The sequence below is a fragment of the Poecilia reticulata genome, chromosome 13, assembly GCF_904066995.2.
Source record: "Poecilia reticulata chromosome 13, P_reticulata-male-v2, whole genome shotgun sequence".
NCBI lineage: Eukaryota > Metazoa > Chordata > Actinopteri > Cyprinodontiformes > Poeciliidae > Poecilia > Poecilia reticulata.
Genome location: NC_088842.1, coordinates 10,165,241 through 10,179,981, shown reverse-complemented (window position 1 = coordinate 10,179,981; position 14,741 = coordinate 10,165,241). Strand labels below are relative to the sequence as shown.

Genomic DNA, 14,741 nt, shown 5'->3' with positions numbered 1-14,741 from the left:
AGCAGCATAAAGTATCACTAAGATCACATTTTTCGACTAGAAACAGCCGTATTATTAGTGAATTTAATTTTTAAACATTTTGTGATGATAAAGTTTGTCACGTCCTTCCAGAATATTCTTTTATAACAACAATCCCAAAACAGACTCCTCACGTTCTCCGCTTGTGATGCGGCGCAGCAAACAACATTGATTCTGCACCCAGAATGCATCGCTGCAGAACGACAGAGCAAACAGTCTTAAATCTACTGATGTCCTCCCTTCCTTCTGACCCAAACTCTGCTGTGATCGATTAGGCAAAATCAAAAAGTGCAGACCTTACAGGTGGAAGTACAAATTTGACTCCTGTGAGGACAAATGACCATGTTGTTGCACATGTTGGGTCACTGAGACGTGATGGGTAGCAACACGGCTGAATTTGGAGCGTTAGCATTAGCTTCAGCTAATTACCATGTTGGTTGTAGTTTTAGCGCAACTAATGTTTATCATTAATGGAATAACGCTAGCACAACTAACTTCTTAGAAAGGAGTGCCCACCACTGAAAACCATGTATCGTTTTTCTTTAACTTTACAATTATGCAACACTTTTCATTCAATCTACCAAAAGACGATTTAAACACACTGATGTTTAGGGCGACAATATTACAATATGTGAAAATGCTTAAAGGCCAGGAGGACGTTTGCCTGGCGCTGTGTGCAGCCGTGCGTACCATGGGGGACAGCGGTGTGTCCAGGCTGGTCTCCGTCTTGCTGTCGTCCGCATCGCTGTCCTTGTCGCTGCCGCTGTCATTGACAAAACAGATCTGCAGGTTCATGCCGCTCTGCAGCCTGCAGGGGAACACAGAGAGGATAGACGCACAGAGAGCGACCCGTGAAACACAAACAACGTTTGATGAGTTCAGGCTAGTTCTGTGCCCCAGTAATAACAGCAGCATTCAGAGTGCTGAGGACATGAGAGAAAGAGACAAACAGAAGCTGCTCCTTTTACTGGACCAATAGTGCAGCCTGGTTACAATTAAACAGGGCTTGTGTTTTTAATCATCCCTCTTGTTGTCTCCAATGCAGATCGATTCAGGAGGCCCCCAGTAGGTCCGATACAATCCGCTCAGATCCAGAGGCGAGGCGGTGTGGGTGGGGAGGTGATGTTTGTGGCGTTTGTGTCGCGGAAGGGCAGGATATCATTAGGGTGCAGATCCGCCCCACTGCTGATCAATAATCTGCTTATTCATTGCAGTAATTACAAGCAGGGGCCGATTGATTACACGGCAAAGATCCATGCAGGTCCGCTTAAAACAGGACCCGAGTGGCTGACTGTTGTTTCAGAGGACAGCTTCAATTATCTAGACATATTTCTGGGCTCGAATATTTTTGCTATTTCTTCAAAGGCCAGACTAATGTGTCATTTACAGTACGGTCATGAGTTTCCTGTTTTTTGTCAACGCTAACAAACAGTTGCGAGAAATCCACATGATTCAAAGAGCAAGAAAAAAGCCGTGCACAGGAGAGTTTACTGGAGACTGGATTCCAGTAAGGCTCGGTGTCAGAGGTGGCAGCGCTGTGTGTGTGTGTGTGCATGTAGGTGTGTTCAAGGAAGTGAGAACCACAAAGGCCGATCAGACTTACTCACGCCGACACGCTCTGCTTTATGTCGGCTCACTGATCTGTGACGACAAATCTGAACTTTTAGAGTCAACCTTTGATTTGATTCTGCTCCTGAAAGTCACGACTGCCAAACCAGAGCCAGTGTGGTTTCCAATAATTAATCACATGGCTGCTGAGCAGAGTAAAACCTCAGAGGTCTCACCGTGAGGACAGGCTGGGTTTGCCGCTCTTGCTGCAGCTCGTGTAGATGCCCGGGCCATCGTCGAAGAAACTGCCCAGGGCCAACTTCTGCCTGATTGACTCCCTCTCATTCTTCTGGGCCTGCAAGAGAACAAAATGCATAATTTAAGGTAATTGATTTGATGAATGGTAAGAGCAGAAACTTCAAAAAGAGACAGAGTTCAGGAATCATCCTCAGTACTTTAAAATCTGTTCCAGCTCCATGCCCACACTGTTATCCTAAGTTCTTTCTTCCAGAACAAATCACTTCTATGAGCACATTGATTACAGCACCCTTGTCTTAATTCGCAGTAAGGGGTCCAATGTAAAAGTGATACAAAGTGTGGAGTCAGCTGAAGAAATAAAAAAGCAGAGAATGTGTATTTTATTCCTTCAGTTGACCACCAGGTGGGGCTGTTGTTTTACTAAACTGTGATGAAAAAACGAGCTTCCCACATGATTAGATCCACATATGAGAGCAAAAGCATTTCATGTCTTCATTAAAGCCTCAAAAATCCCAGAACTTCAAAATTAACACGAACTTTGCTGTCTTGTCAAAAACAATCTTGAGTCCTCATCATTAATCTTCCCCATGGCCGGAAAGGCCGTGGTTTTGTGTTTAGCATCATGGTTCTTTAGTCTTAAACAGATGGAAGAAGAGCATGAGTAAGCAAACTAGCATTAAGGTTGAGCAAACAAACAAACAAACTCCTGTTTCAAGCAAACTTGAAGAAATAAATATCTACCTGATGTGAAGGAATGAGAGTAACATGGGCTTAGTGTACAATCAGATTGTTTACTTTCATGGGTTTGTCAATCTTTTTTATTTTCTGGTTCTATTTATTAAGGTGCACATTAAATGTTGGCATTAGAAGTCGATGTACATTTCTCTGTTTTTTTATTTTAGTTGATCTAAAGCCAAGATGGCGCTGCATTGCACAACCGGCCGTCTGTCCCGCCTGCTTGGATTATTATTTGCTGCTGCCAAGATGTGTCCCTTCTGTGTGTGTGTGTGTGGGGGGGTGTGTGAGCGGTGCAGATCATTCAGCAATCTCTGCATGAAACAAACGTGAAGCAGACGCTGAACGTGTACGACGATGTTTGTACTTTTAAAATGAAGAAGCTTCTCCAGAACAAACCAAATATACTGTTTGGTCTCAAGTCTTTCTAATGAGCTGTAACAGGAAGTGACACAAGTTTTGTATGGAGCACATGGCAACACAGTGCTGACCCTACCCCACTGGTTTCTGAGCATGCTGCCAGTTGGATAGTAGAAGGAAAGCTCCCATCTTTAAGCCCTTATTTACCAAACAAAAAGCAGCAGGTGCGTAGTTATGGTGTGAAAACTTAAGGAGAATGTAAACCGTTTTTGAAAAGCTGTGAGCGGCGCGGGCGCGTCTGTTTGAGAATCTCAAACCAACCCACGCCTCACCCAGGACTTGTGTTCGTCTGATATGCTGTCACCATAGTGACAAAGATTACAAACTGTTCCTTATATCTTTTCCTCACCTTCCAGTTCTTTATGATTCAATCACATCTGTTGTCTCAGCAACTGACTCATCATCACGCCCGGTTTCCCCCCCGTATCCCACCTCACTCCACCAGCCTCCGGCCACATCAGACCGTCATCCTGCTTGTTGCTCATCAAGTGGTTTATCACACCTTTTTCCTTTCTCCCGCTCCATCCCTCAGCTCCTTCCTTCCCTCCATCCTCTCCGCCCTCATTGTTTATACCTCTCCTGACAAATGAACGCAGGCGTTGTCAGACAGTTCCATCTCCAAGGACAAAATTATCATAATCCCACTCCACACTAGAGTCGAAAACACACTCTTGGCACATACACGGCGCTGGATCGAAGAGCAGACCTGACTGCTGCTGCTCCTTTGTGTTTCCGTATAAAAGATTGCCCGGCTAATGAAGACGAACATCCTCGAAGGTTACCAGTGGTTTGCCTCAGAGGCCCAACAAAGGCCTGCGTGGTAAAGCGGAGGTCAAACACTTCTCTACACAGGAATAACTCAAACCGACAACTGGAAAGCCAACAGTGTCCGCGCTGGACAGCGGCTTCGAGCAAAGCTGAAATCTGGAAGAGAAACATTGGCTCTGTTTTCCTTGGTTTTCTGTTACGTTCATAAATGAGGGTAGAGAAAAGACTAAAATGAAGCCTGGCTTGATTAAAACCTTACAGACAAACCTTTACAGTTAGAGGTTTGGCATGAAATAAAAAAAGTAGTTTAAACTAGGGATTCAGTATAAATATGAAAATTTATACTGATACGAATAATGGATATTAATATTGCTATTGTTGCCGATAACTGATATTCATCCATGTTGTGGTCATGCCAGCATTATACATTGACCGCCCTGCTGACATTGTTTCACAGTTAAATACCCCACAACCCTTCACTGTCACATGATCAATCCTGCTCCCGTCCCCTTCAGAAACACAAATGGCAACAAATACATTTTAAATAATGTTCTCCGAGTTTGACTTTGGTTTTAAATGAAAAGAGTCAGAAAGAATTTAACACTTTTCACAAAAAAAAAAAAAAAAGATTTCCAGTTGCTTGGGAAATTCCTGGGATCCATTATATTTATATTTTCAAGATGCATGTGGTGGGAGACAAGAATGCGGGAAAGAATGAGTGACAACCCCAAACGCCTCCCTCAGCCTCCCGGCCTCTGGCACCACAGCCATCCAAATTAGATCAGGAGGAACAAAAGTGGGCTAATTTGTGTTTTTCCTCAAGTTCACGAAGCAATTTCCTCTGCTGACAAAGCCTCGTTGACAAAGACAGTTCCCCCTCCCCTCCAACATCCAGCCACAGGCCCGGAGGTTGATCCAGGCTTGGCTCTGGATGACACGGTGCTCGATTTAAGGCCGTCGAATCTTCTCTCAAAATCTTTATTGAAAATGTGGGATGAATTAAAACATCTGTGTCCTTCCCCAAAAAAGAAGACCAGTCTCCTTCAGTGCACAAAAACTATTGGATACACAATCCTTGATCATCAGGTTATTAACTGAGTAAAAGAGTGAGTTTTTACTCACTCTTTTACTCAAGAGTGAGTAAAAATTTCTCACTCTTGCAATTTTTTTCTTACAATTTCCAAATTTTTCATTGACACATTTTCATTTGACTTCTTTTTATATTTTTCATAACATTCCTTACAAAATTCCTACAAAATTCCTGGTTCCTGCACAATGGGGGCTTTTCAGCAGCTGAGATCTAACTCCTAGGCTCAGGACAAGAGCCCACTGTTAACACACAATCACACACACACACACAGAACAAACACCAGGTTATTTAAGCTCACAAATGACTTATAAAGTGTAAAAAGAAGTGCCGTGTTCTATTCTTTAACAGAGTGGAGCCCACAAAACCTTTCCTATAATGTATTAGTTTTCCAAAAAGCTGTACAAAAACCTGTGCTGCTTTTAGTCAAAACTTGTCAGCCATTTAAAAGGCAAATATAAAACTAAACAGCACTGTAGAATTGTTAGGCACAGACAAAAATGAGGCTAAACGTAATTTTACACAAGCAGAACGTCATCAGATGAGAAATACAACGGGGAATATTCAACATCTGTTAAAGATTTAATGAGACCCAAACTGTAGGAAGCCCAAGTAAACATTTTATTTTAATCACGTTAGGTGGCCATGTTGGATTTGAAATCAAGAAACACAAACAAAATGCCTGACTTGGGATTTTGACATCAAGGGCTCTTTCTGTTTATTTTGCATAAAATTTAAGAGAAAAATTTGCAGCACTGTTTCCTTTTTGGTCTTTATAAGTAAAAAAGACAAAAAGTACAAGTCTTGCTGAATTATTTTTATAAAAATGACTTTAACATGGTGTTATTTCATAGCCTTAGTTTTTACTGAAATGGTATTTTTTCAAAAAAGTTTGAGAATCAGTGATTGACAGAATTTACTATGCCGAATGTTCGCTTGTATTTGTGTTGGCATGGAGTTGCAAATAAAAGCAATCGTAGAAATGCCTTGCTCACATGTTTCTCCAGCTGGAACAGAAAGATGTTGCAGAGATCTCAGCGTTACAGATTGGAGGTCACAATCTCTTTAGTTTGAGTCTTTTGACTGTGTGGGAACATTCCTCTAAGTTCTACAGATGTTTCCAAGGGGCTGCATTTGAAGAAATACGCCTTCATGGAAATATCATCCGAGGCCACAAGAAAAGAAAATCTCACAATCTGCGAGATGCTTAGAAACGCTGATAAAAACAGGAGGAGCCTGCAGCAGGTGTGGTTCGGTTCAGCCTTGAACACATTCAAGGTGTCAACGCAAACATTTCAAAACAGCAAACTGTGAAAAACGTAATGAATAATTCAACTAGTTTTCTCCCTTACAGTATTTTTTTTAAAAGGGCAATTACCAAACGGTAGTCATAAAACAATACACACTTAAAGTGGAGACGCCAGCATTTCTGTTCAGCCTATCTCTCTGTGTGTGTGTCTGTGTGTGTGTGTGCGTCTCCCTACTCTTGTTATCTGAGACCTGTCTTTCTAGGCTGCACAACATTCCATCCCAGATAAGGGACCCAACCTTTGGCCCCCTCTTCCAGTTCAGCTGCAGGTCAGTGCAAGACTGCTCCTGTCACTCAGCTCGGAAAAGAACAACTCCCTGAATGGTGGCGTGGGGCGCCAGGGGTAGAGATGGTAGCAGAAAAGAAGCTTGAACCGGGTCTAGACATGACAATGGGTCTGTGAGTCACATGTGGGGTTTCTGTCCATGAGACGGTTCAGGGGAAAGACTGAGCAAAGGAATGTTGGTTTGTTTCTCCAAAGAAAAGGGGAGATTAAGGAATAAAAACCTGATTACTCACAGGGTTGTGTCATACTGCTGGACCAAATATGCAAACTCTTTGATGCCCATATTTTAGTCTTGGCTGCACTACTCCTGATATGTTTTAATAATTTTGTCAAATATCCAGTGACTGTCAGCAATAGCAGGCGAGTCCATCTCCAGTCTGCAACTGTCAGGGCTCAGGGCTTGATGACATGATCCGACATGTCATCAAGTTCTTGTGCTAATCTATAAGATTCCAACCAAAAACATTTCATACTGTGCCAGCAGGTGGCGATAGTGACATCATCATCAACAACAACAACAACAACAACAACAACAACAACAACAACAACAACAACGTCCAAAACGAAGCGATCTCGGGGATGTTTTTGAGCCTGACTTCTGCTTCCCATTTTGCTTTCAACCACAAACTTTTTCAGCTTGCAATCAGAGTCGGGACAAAGCCAAATACGAAGGAAAACAAATGTGTGAAGGTGACCTCTGCATCACTATTTCTAAAAATCTTTGTATAATCAGTAAACACTCCTAAGGAACAAAGCGAGGATTTACAAAGCTCAGTTTTTCCCCCATCAAAACAGCATGTATGTGGGCAAGAAGCACAAGCACAGCAGAAAATCTCATTTTGGTAAAATACAAAACACAACAAACCATTAAAGAACAACAATGCTTTCCCTGTGGTTCAAAGTCCTTAGGAATAGATGAAATAAAACAAATTAGCTCATATTACTCATTTTTGTTTTAAAACTTCCTGTCAACTCAATAAAAATTTTCCTTTTTACTCAAGATTATCTTCCTATGAGAATCTAAAACGTGCATAATGCAGTGGGAGTTAATAGGTTCAAATTTCTCTTAGCTGGAAGCAAACATTTTTGGCGGCTTGCAATCAATGTGAGGTTGTTAGTGCGATTTGTCCAATTGGATAAAATTATTATATTAAACTACGGTCCTGATTTGGGACTTTTTCGACTGATGTTGATCAATATCCCAGAGGAGACCTGAACTCCTGATTTTCTGTTCAGTCACTACAGCAACGTTCAATGTTAGTTAATTAGCATGTAGCCAATTAGCACACAAATAAACAGAGTAATGCTCTGGCTATGTTCAAACCATGCCGCCATACTTCTTTGTCATTAAAGGAATTAAATAAAATAAGTGAAATTCACAAGCATTACTGAAGCAGAAGGAGATTTGGGAGACCGTGTGTTTCTTTAAAGGAAATTCCAGAAACATCCAGTGATAATGTTCATGTTTTATTGTGTGATGTAAATGTGTCTTCAAAGTTACACTAAGACCAAACACAATTCTCCTAAATAAAATAAAAACTAAGCTTCTAGGAGTAGCTTCTAGAAATGCCAAGAATGTTGTTTGAAATTTGTTCCTTCCTGTTAAATAAATCCTAATCCTTTCAGTTATTGATGAACATCTGATTCATTGAACACGATACAAAGCAAACCTGTTCCTTTACCTCCTTGTAGTCGTCACTGAGGTAGATGACGGACGCCTGACTGATGGCATCGTCTCCACCGTCCATTTTATCCAGCGCCTTCCTCACCTCATCCCTTCTTTCCTTCCTTCCTTCTCTTGTGCTTCCCTCCCCAAACACAGGCTGGATTTCTTCAGACCGGCTCCAGATTTTCAGCCCAGTAGATGTGCTACCAGAAACCCACAAGATTCAAAACCGAAGCCAGAAACTTTTCTCCTCTCCCCGATGCCTTCTCCTCTGACATGTTGTTCCTCTTTTCTCTCCACTCAACCTTTTCCCGCAGGACCGGGAAGGCGAAGGTAAGGCCCTGCTGGACCCTCCCTACCTTCCACCCTCTGCTCGGGGTCTGGCCTCTCACAGTCCAGGGACAGACAGAGAGGAGGAGAAACTCACACACTGGTGGGGTTTTCTCTCTCTCTCTCTCCCTGACGGGGGGACAGCAGCTGACACTTGAGCGATGGGCTCTAGATAGAAACCGTGTTCATAAGTGCATGTATAAACACGTGTCTCTGAGACATGAGCCTCTTGCTATCTGAGCCAATCCGCACTCATAAGACTTGTATCCATAAGAGCAAGTAAGCCTCCATGTTTGAGGGAAAATGAATGCAAAATTGTGTGAACATGCAACAGAGAGGATAGTGTGCTCCCTTCCTGCCAAGGTAAAAATAGAGCCTCGTCTGGACTCCAAAGCCAACAGCCCCACAGCTCCGGCCAGCTAAATAAACCCTGACTGAGCACAATGGACCATTAGTCTGGCACACACACACACACACACTCTTTCTCTTTCTCCCTCACACACAAGGGGATTGCTTGTGCTCTGTATCAGAGATATATTCCCAGTCTGAGCTCTCCATGGTGTGTGCTGACCTCATCTTTGCAAAAAATGTGAGCGACCTGTGACTCACGTATTCGCCGCAGCCGCCCAGACAGAAAAGGAAAACATATGGCTGCAGATTCAGAAATCACACTATGTCAACAGGTTACACTGACAAAAAAAAAAACATGGGAGGCAGGATAAGGAAGCGGGAAACTATAATTGAGGGGAAGTAAAAGTAAGAGAAGTAATCCACATTCAGTTAAACAGGGTATGTAAATGTTTAATGTGTCCTAATTAGCCTGAGAATTAGCTCTGTTCTGCAATTTAATTACTTTTATTATGTGGGATTGTAAAATAAATTTTTAAACAGCAGCTTACAAACCTTTTTGTTAACCAATAAACTTAATCAATCCTAACAGAGTCGTCTGTACTGAGTGGAAATGCATCCAGAGATAAGAGCTGACCGATTTTCTCTTTACCACTTCTGATCAGTAATAGGGAATTCAAATCCTGAAAAATCACATTCTTTCCTGGAAACTGAATGCATCAAAACTCACACCAGATCTCACACTGGCTGCAGACCAGAAAACTTTCAGCTCGTCTTGCTCTGACTATTGATGTACCTGTGGCAAACTAAAAAAAAAATCAGGTATGGAAAAAGAAACGCCAGTCTCAGAACCTTAATTTCTCAAGTTTCTGGAGATTTTATGTTTTTAACTTAATTAGAAAGAGGTAAACTGACATGAAACCAAGTTCATCAGATAAAAGGAAGGTGGACCTTTCAACCTGTGTCTGTTATGAATCATCCTGGTTTGCAAATGTTAGCAGAGTTATGGTAGGAGTTTACAATCTCAAGGGAAAACATCTGCAGTACTCCACATGCAAAAGATGGTAAAATTTCAGCTGTAAATTATTCTATCTTTGTTTTAAAATTTCAGTAAAAGTCTGGCTTCCTGGAATCGCTGTCTGAATTAGAGTGACGACACTGCTGGTTATGATATAGCTACTTCATAACAGCTTACTGCTGCAGGGCTGGAAAACAATATTTTGAATGCTTTTATTTATCAAGAGTTTGCTAGAATTGATATCAGAAGGACAGACTTTAAAAAAATCAAGATTGGAAATAGTTCAGAAAACTCACATCAGTGCTTCTCCATTCCAGTCAGTCCGCTCAAACAAAACGCACAAAGTAACCGAGTTTAATCACATTTTCCACATCCAACTGCTACGCTTTCATTTATAGTGAATCATACAAAAAAGTAGCGTCTCTCATGGGTCTCTCATAGAGATCTTGGATAAGAAATGAACCGGAGAGAAAAGACAAAAAGTGGGGCAAAAGGAGGGATGAGAAGACAGAGAAAAGAATGAAAAAAGCTGCCACTGAAATAGACAAACATGACTCACTTTAGTAGTTTTCTTTCCGAGACAGAATGGATGACTAATATTTGAGAAAGGAGGACGCAAAACATAACAAACCTGGGGAATTTGCCTGGAAATGTCAAGAAAAAAATCAAAGAACAAAAATGTGAGTTTAAGTGACAAACAGAATTATTTTTTTTTGAATTGATGTAATTAAATGCTGACTTCCTGGAATAAAAGGTAGAATCTGGTTAAAAGTCTCCCTGCTGTCTGAATTTACCCCAGAAAACTGACGAACCAGACGACACACAAACACACACCCATGAAATCAGTATTTTCTGCGAGAGGGGCTGCCTGGGCGGGGCAGAATCATCCTCACCCGATGTTCTGCTTCACTACTGAGGCTGACTTCATGGTAAAGATGAAATCACCACTGATACAAAGGAGGCTGGAAAGGAAGAAGTTCTCCACGTACACGCGTCAGCGGGGCGTGACGGGAATCTTCAAGCAGATACCGACCGGACGCGAGTCTCATCAGGACCGCAGGTCAAGGCCGCTTTTCCATGATGGCCTGACTGCTGGGTCAGCTGAGAGAGAGGGAGAATCAAAGTAAGTTTGCGCACAGAACGCCTTATTGTTCCAAGTGAACAGAGGGCGACTGTGGGAGACGGTTCCTGGCACCTCCTGTAAGCCTCCGATCCAAGGCTGGTGGCGTTTTTAGTGCGCCTTTGTGTTCGTCTGCAGCTATATTTGTGAGAACGAGCTTCGCTTCCAGAATGAGGATATTTTGGTTTTCATTTCTGACACATTTTCTAAGGCATAGCTAAAGGTTAGAAGTACCAGTGGGAGGATACACGTCAAATCAGACCAGACCCGTCCCTCTGTTTTTGCAGCAGAGACTCTTGAATGCTTCTTCTTCGTTCAGCAGGAGAGCTGGGGAGAGCTGGGGAGAGCTGGCGCTGCTGTCCAAGCAGTCTGGCAAGAATTTCTCCATGGTGATGCTTCGTGTTTCAAACAAATTGGGCTGTGAAAGGAGCACAGGGTGGCCCGTCGGGAAGGCCTGCAGCTCCCACAGAGGCCCACGTTTGAAGGGGTCTCCTGCAAATTATGTAATATTAGCCCAGAGGAGAAATGTTGAATGGTAAAACAATGACCTTCATCACACTGCACTAAAATAAGAAACAGCTATGGACATTTAAGAAAGCAATGCTTTCCAGGCTTGAGTATGTAAATAGGACATGTAGGTGAAGAGTGAAATATAAAAAGTGTAAAGAAATGTGAGCATTTATTGTTTGAATTTGTTGAGTTTAGGAGAATTTCTAATGCCAGTGAAAAAATGAACAGAACTATATCAAATATTTCAGGTTAGATTCATGCTGACAGAATCCACCTCTTGTGAAGCAGCTTGGTCTCATGAATAGACTTTTCTTTGCTTTGCTGCAGACAACGTCTACAGGCGCCGCCATGTTGAAATTCTGACTTTTTAACTGGAATGTTGTTACCTTGAGTCTGATGTCAAATCCATGTTTCTAATTATGACTTCCCAGGTAAATGAAATGCAGCATGAGCTGATTGAAGAAAGACTAATCTGGACCCTAAATCACAGGCTGGGATGGAGTCAAAAGGCAATAATACTCTTACTTACAAACGGCTTTAAAAATAACATGCAATTTGTTGGTGAGGATGTCAATTCCAAGCTACCTGAGCTAACCAGCTAGCATCACCTTGTATAGACTCCAATTGTTACTCTACGAAGAGTACAACCGCAAAAAGAAATTTGATGCAACAAGAACTTAAAAACTTTACATTTAATGGCTGTTTATTCTATATTTACTTGCAAGCATAAATAAATGCTACAGACAACACAATAGTAGTAACAATATTAATGTTTTATTTTTGCTGCATTGGGAATAATTCTTGCTTTGCTCTTTTAAGTAAAACTCTAAATCAATCAATTTAGACTAGAAATTATTAATCTCACAGTGAAATAGGGCTCAAGACTATCTTTAGAGCAACATTCTATGTAAAGTCACCCAAGCTAAGATATATAACAAACAATAAACGTGGTCTGTTCTTCAAATGTGATCTTCCAGTAGAACATCCTGCATCTTCTGCTACTCTTAGTTTGTTATTCGTCAGGCTAAACCTCATATAGACTTACACTGGAAAACTCTCTCAGCCCTATCCATCACACTGTATGAGCTTGTCAACATAAACAAAACGTAACAACAGAGAAAGACCCAAAGCCATGCATGATTCAGCGTTCCCTCAGAGTGCCTACAGACTCAGCGTGCTGCCAGGACCGCACCAGCCTGTGAGGACACACTGTGGCCTAATGCATAAATCTCTCCATCAGCGTTCACACCCCTGGCGCTGCTGCAGCTGTTGACAGTAATACAGCTCTGTGAGGCTCGGAGATTTTTTTCCACCAGAGTGAGAGAACGAGATTATAAACCGAGATGTCAGACGCCATAGCAACCTACTTTTTTTCCCCCCCACTTTCCCACTTAAATGCTTAATTAAGTGAAGTAGATCTGTTATTTTCGTGTTCTGATGATGAATTTCTTTCTTTCTATAACTTTTTTTAGGCTCTGGTGGCAAGAGTTTAGATTTATGGCCCAAACCATAAATCTGACCGAAATTCAAGCAGGGTCTGAAGCAGTGCAGATCGGACCAATCACACATCCCAAGAAGAGTTGCACCTGTGGTTACAAAAAGTGACAAAATGGAGCTGTAAGATGTTAAACAAAAGCTAAAAATGAGAGACGTCACACTGCTTAAATACATGGTGGTCTACAAATAAAAGCAGTAAAACCAATTATAATAATATGTTGGGTTTCCTTTGGGCTCGGGCTTATAATTAAAGTTAGTCGGGCCACATTGGGCTCTGGACACAATGTCTACGGGCGTGGGCGGATTTTTTAAGCCAGATCTAAACTCTACTAGGCCAATGCTGAACAATGAATTAACAGGAAGCAGGGAGGAGAGAGACGGGAAGCAGGAAATGGCCTGAGATCGGAAGTCGAACCCAGGACGACTGCATCGAGAACTACAGCCTCTACCAACTGAGCCACCCAATCACCCAATTTCTACTTATTCTTCAGCAGCAAAATCAATGGATAATTTTAAGAAACTATGAGTCAGACCTATGCTTCAGCGGCCTTCCAAAACTGTCGCATAACCACTAACTCTTTCAGACACAGAGAGCCTTAAAACACTGTGAGCTGTCTGTAGAAACAGGGGAATATTCTGTGTTACTTCGCCTTTTCTTTGCTCTTTTCTTCACAGCATCAAAAGCTATAGAGAAACGAATGTAGAACCACACCTTATTTAAATCAGGACGGGAAGAAACAATGCGGAGACTCAGAGCGGAGACTCCCTTCAGACGTGGGCTGTCCCAGGAGACCACCGGAGGAGAAAACGGCTACAACACCTTCCCCGACCTCCTCCATTCAACACTTTATCTAATTACGTCTTGACCATTGTAGCTCTTCATTACGCTAATTCCCTCTCCTGCGTTCTGTCATTGCCCTTTGCTTCTTTCCGTCCCCGCGGCGGCTCTGTGTTTTACATATAAGCGAGGGGCTCTGCCTGGCCTGGTTGCCAGGATACAGGTCTAATTGAGGGGTCTCCAGAGAGTAGCTGTTATCAGAGCCTGAACCCTCTGTTCCTGTCACCGCCCTCATGCTTTCTCTTATTGGGTCTGTTTCTCTTGTATTTCCACCCACGCATCAAGCACACAGTGTCAGACGTCTTCCTGACATCTTCCAAGCTTTTTTAGACTCGTATATCGAGCTGATGTTGACAGAATCTTTTTATCCTTATCTGCTTCCACTGTAGTTTCCTCAAAGAGTTGGACATCAGTTCAATTTCTTGCTTTGCTCCCTTTGCTTTTGGGGTTTGTGGATGAATTTCCTGTTGTTCCCTTTATCTGCCCGTTTCATCTGCCGTCTATCCGTTTGTGCTTCCACTGGTTATCTCCTGCTCCATTTCTCTTCAATCCCGCCATCTTCTCTGTCACTCTGCCGAGCCGTTATCTACCACAGAACATGGCACGGAGTCCGTAGCTGCTTCCCAACACACACAAGTCTAGATTCACATTCCTGACAAGGGAATTCATTGGTTAAAGAAGCAGTGATGCTGTGTTTTCCTATTCCTGTGTGCTGACGATGAAATGATTTGTCAGCCGCTAAGAAAGTCAGTCTAAAATAACTTAAAACTTCATTCTGCCAATCTGCCAAGATTCATCTCTGCCAGCCGCAATATTTCTGAGTAGTGGATGCAACTTATACTCTAGTAACTTCTCTCTGACTGGACGTTACTTTCTGCAGTCAATAATCTGGCTGGAGCGTTATCTGTATTTAGGATTTCTCAGGTTTTCAAGAATAAAGTTAGAGAAAGCTTGAAAGTTAGAAATTACTCAAAAAAAAAATTTT

General features: G+C 42.2%; 1 protein-coding gene and 1 long non-coding RNA gene across 8 annotated transcripts in view; one reads left to right on the top strand and one right to left on the bottom strand.

The window, feature by feature from the left end:
• The window catches only part of schip1 (schwannomin interacting protein 1), a 264,588-nt gene that overhangs the window by 10,810 nt on the left and 239,037 nt on the right, over positions 1–14,741 (bottom strand). For 5 of the 7 annotated variants that reach the window (XM_081614872.1, XM_081614871.1, XM_008425829.3 and 2 more), the window contains 2 exons: positions 1,803–1,921; positions 709–826 (listed from right to left, as the gene is read on the bottom strand). In XM_081614872.1, the coding sequence (XP_081470998.1) occupies positions 709–826; positions 1,803–1,921 (237 nt within the window). Of the gene's footprint in view, positions 1–708; positions 827–1,802; positions 1,922–8,111; positions 8,530–14,741 lie in introns of those variants that run through there. The other 2 variants (XM_081614874.1, XM_008425830.3) reach the window with 2 other exon arrangements.
• Positions 10,635–13,132, top strand: LOC108166831 (uncharacterized). The gene is made up of 2 exons (XR_001777235.2): positions 10,635–10,914; positions 12,894–13,132. It is a non-coding gene; the product is annotated as an uncharacterized LOC108166831 (long non-coding RNA).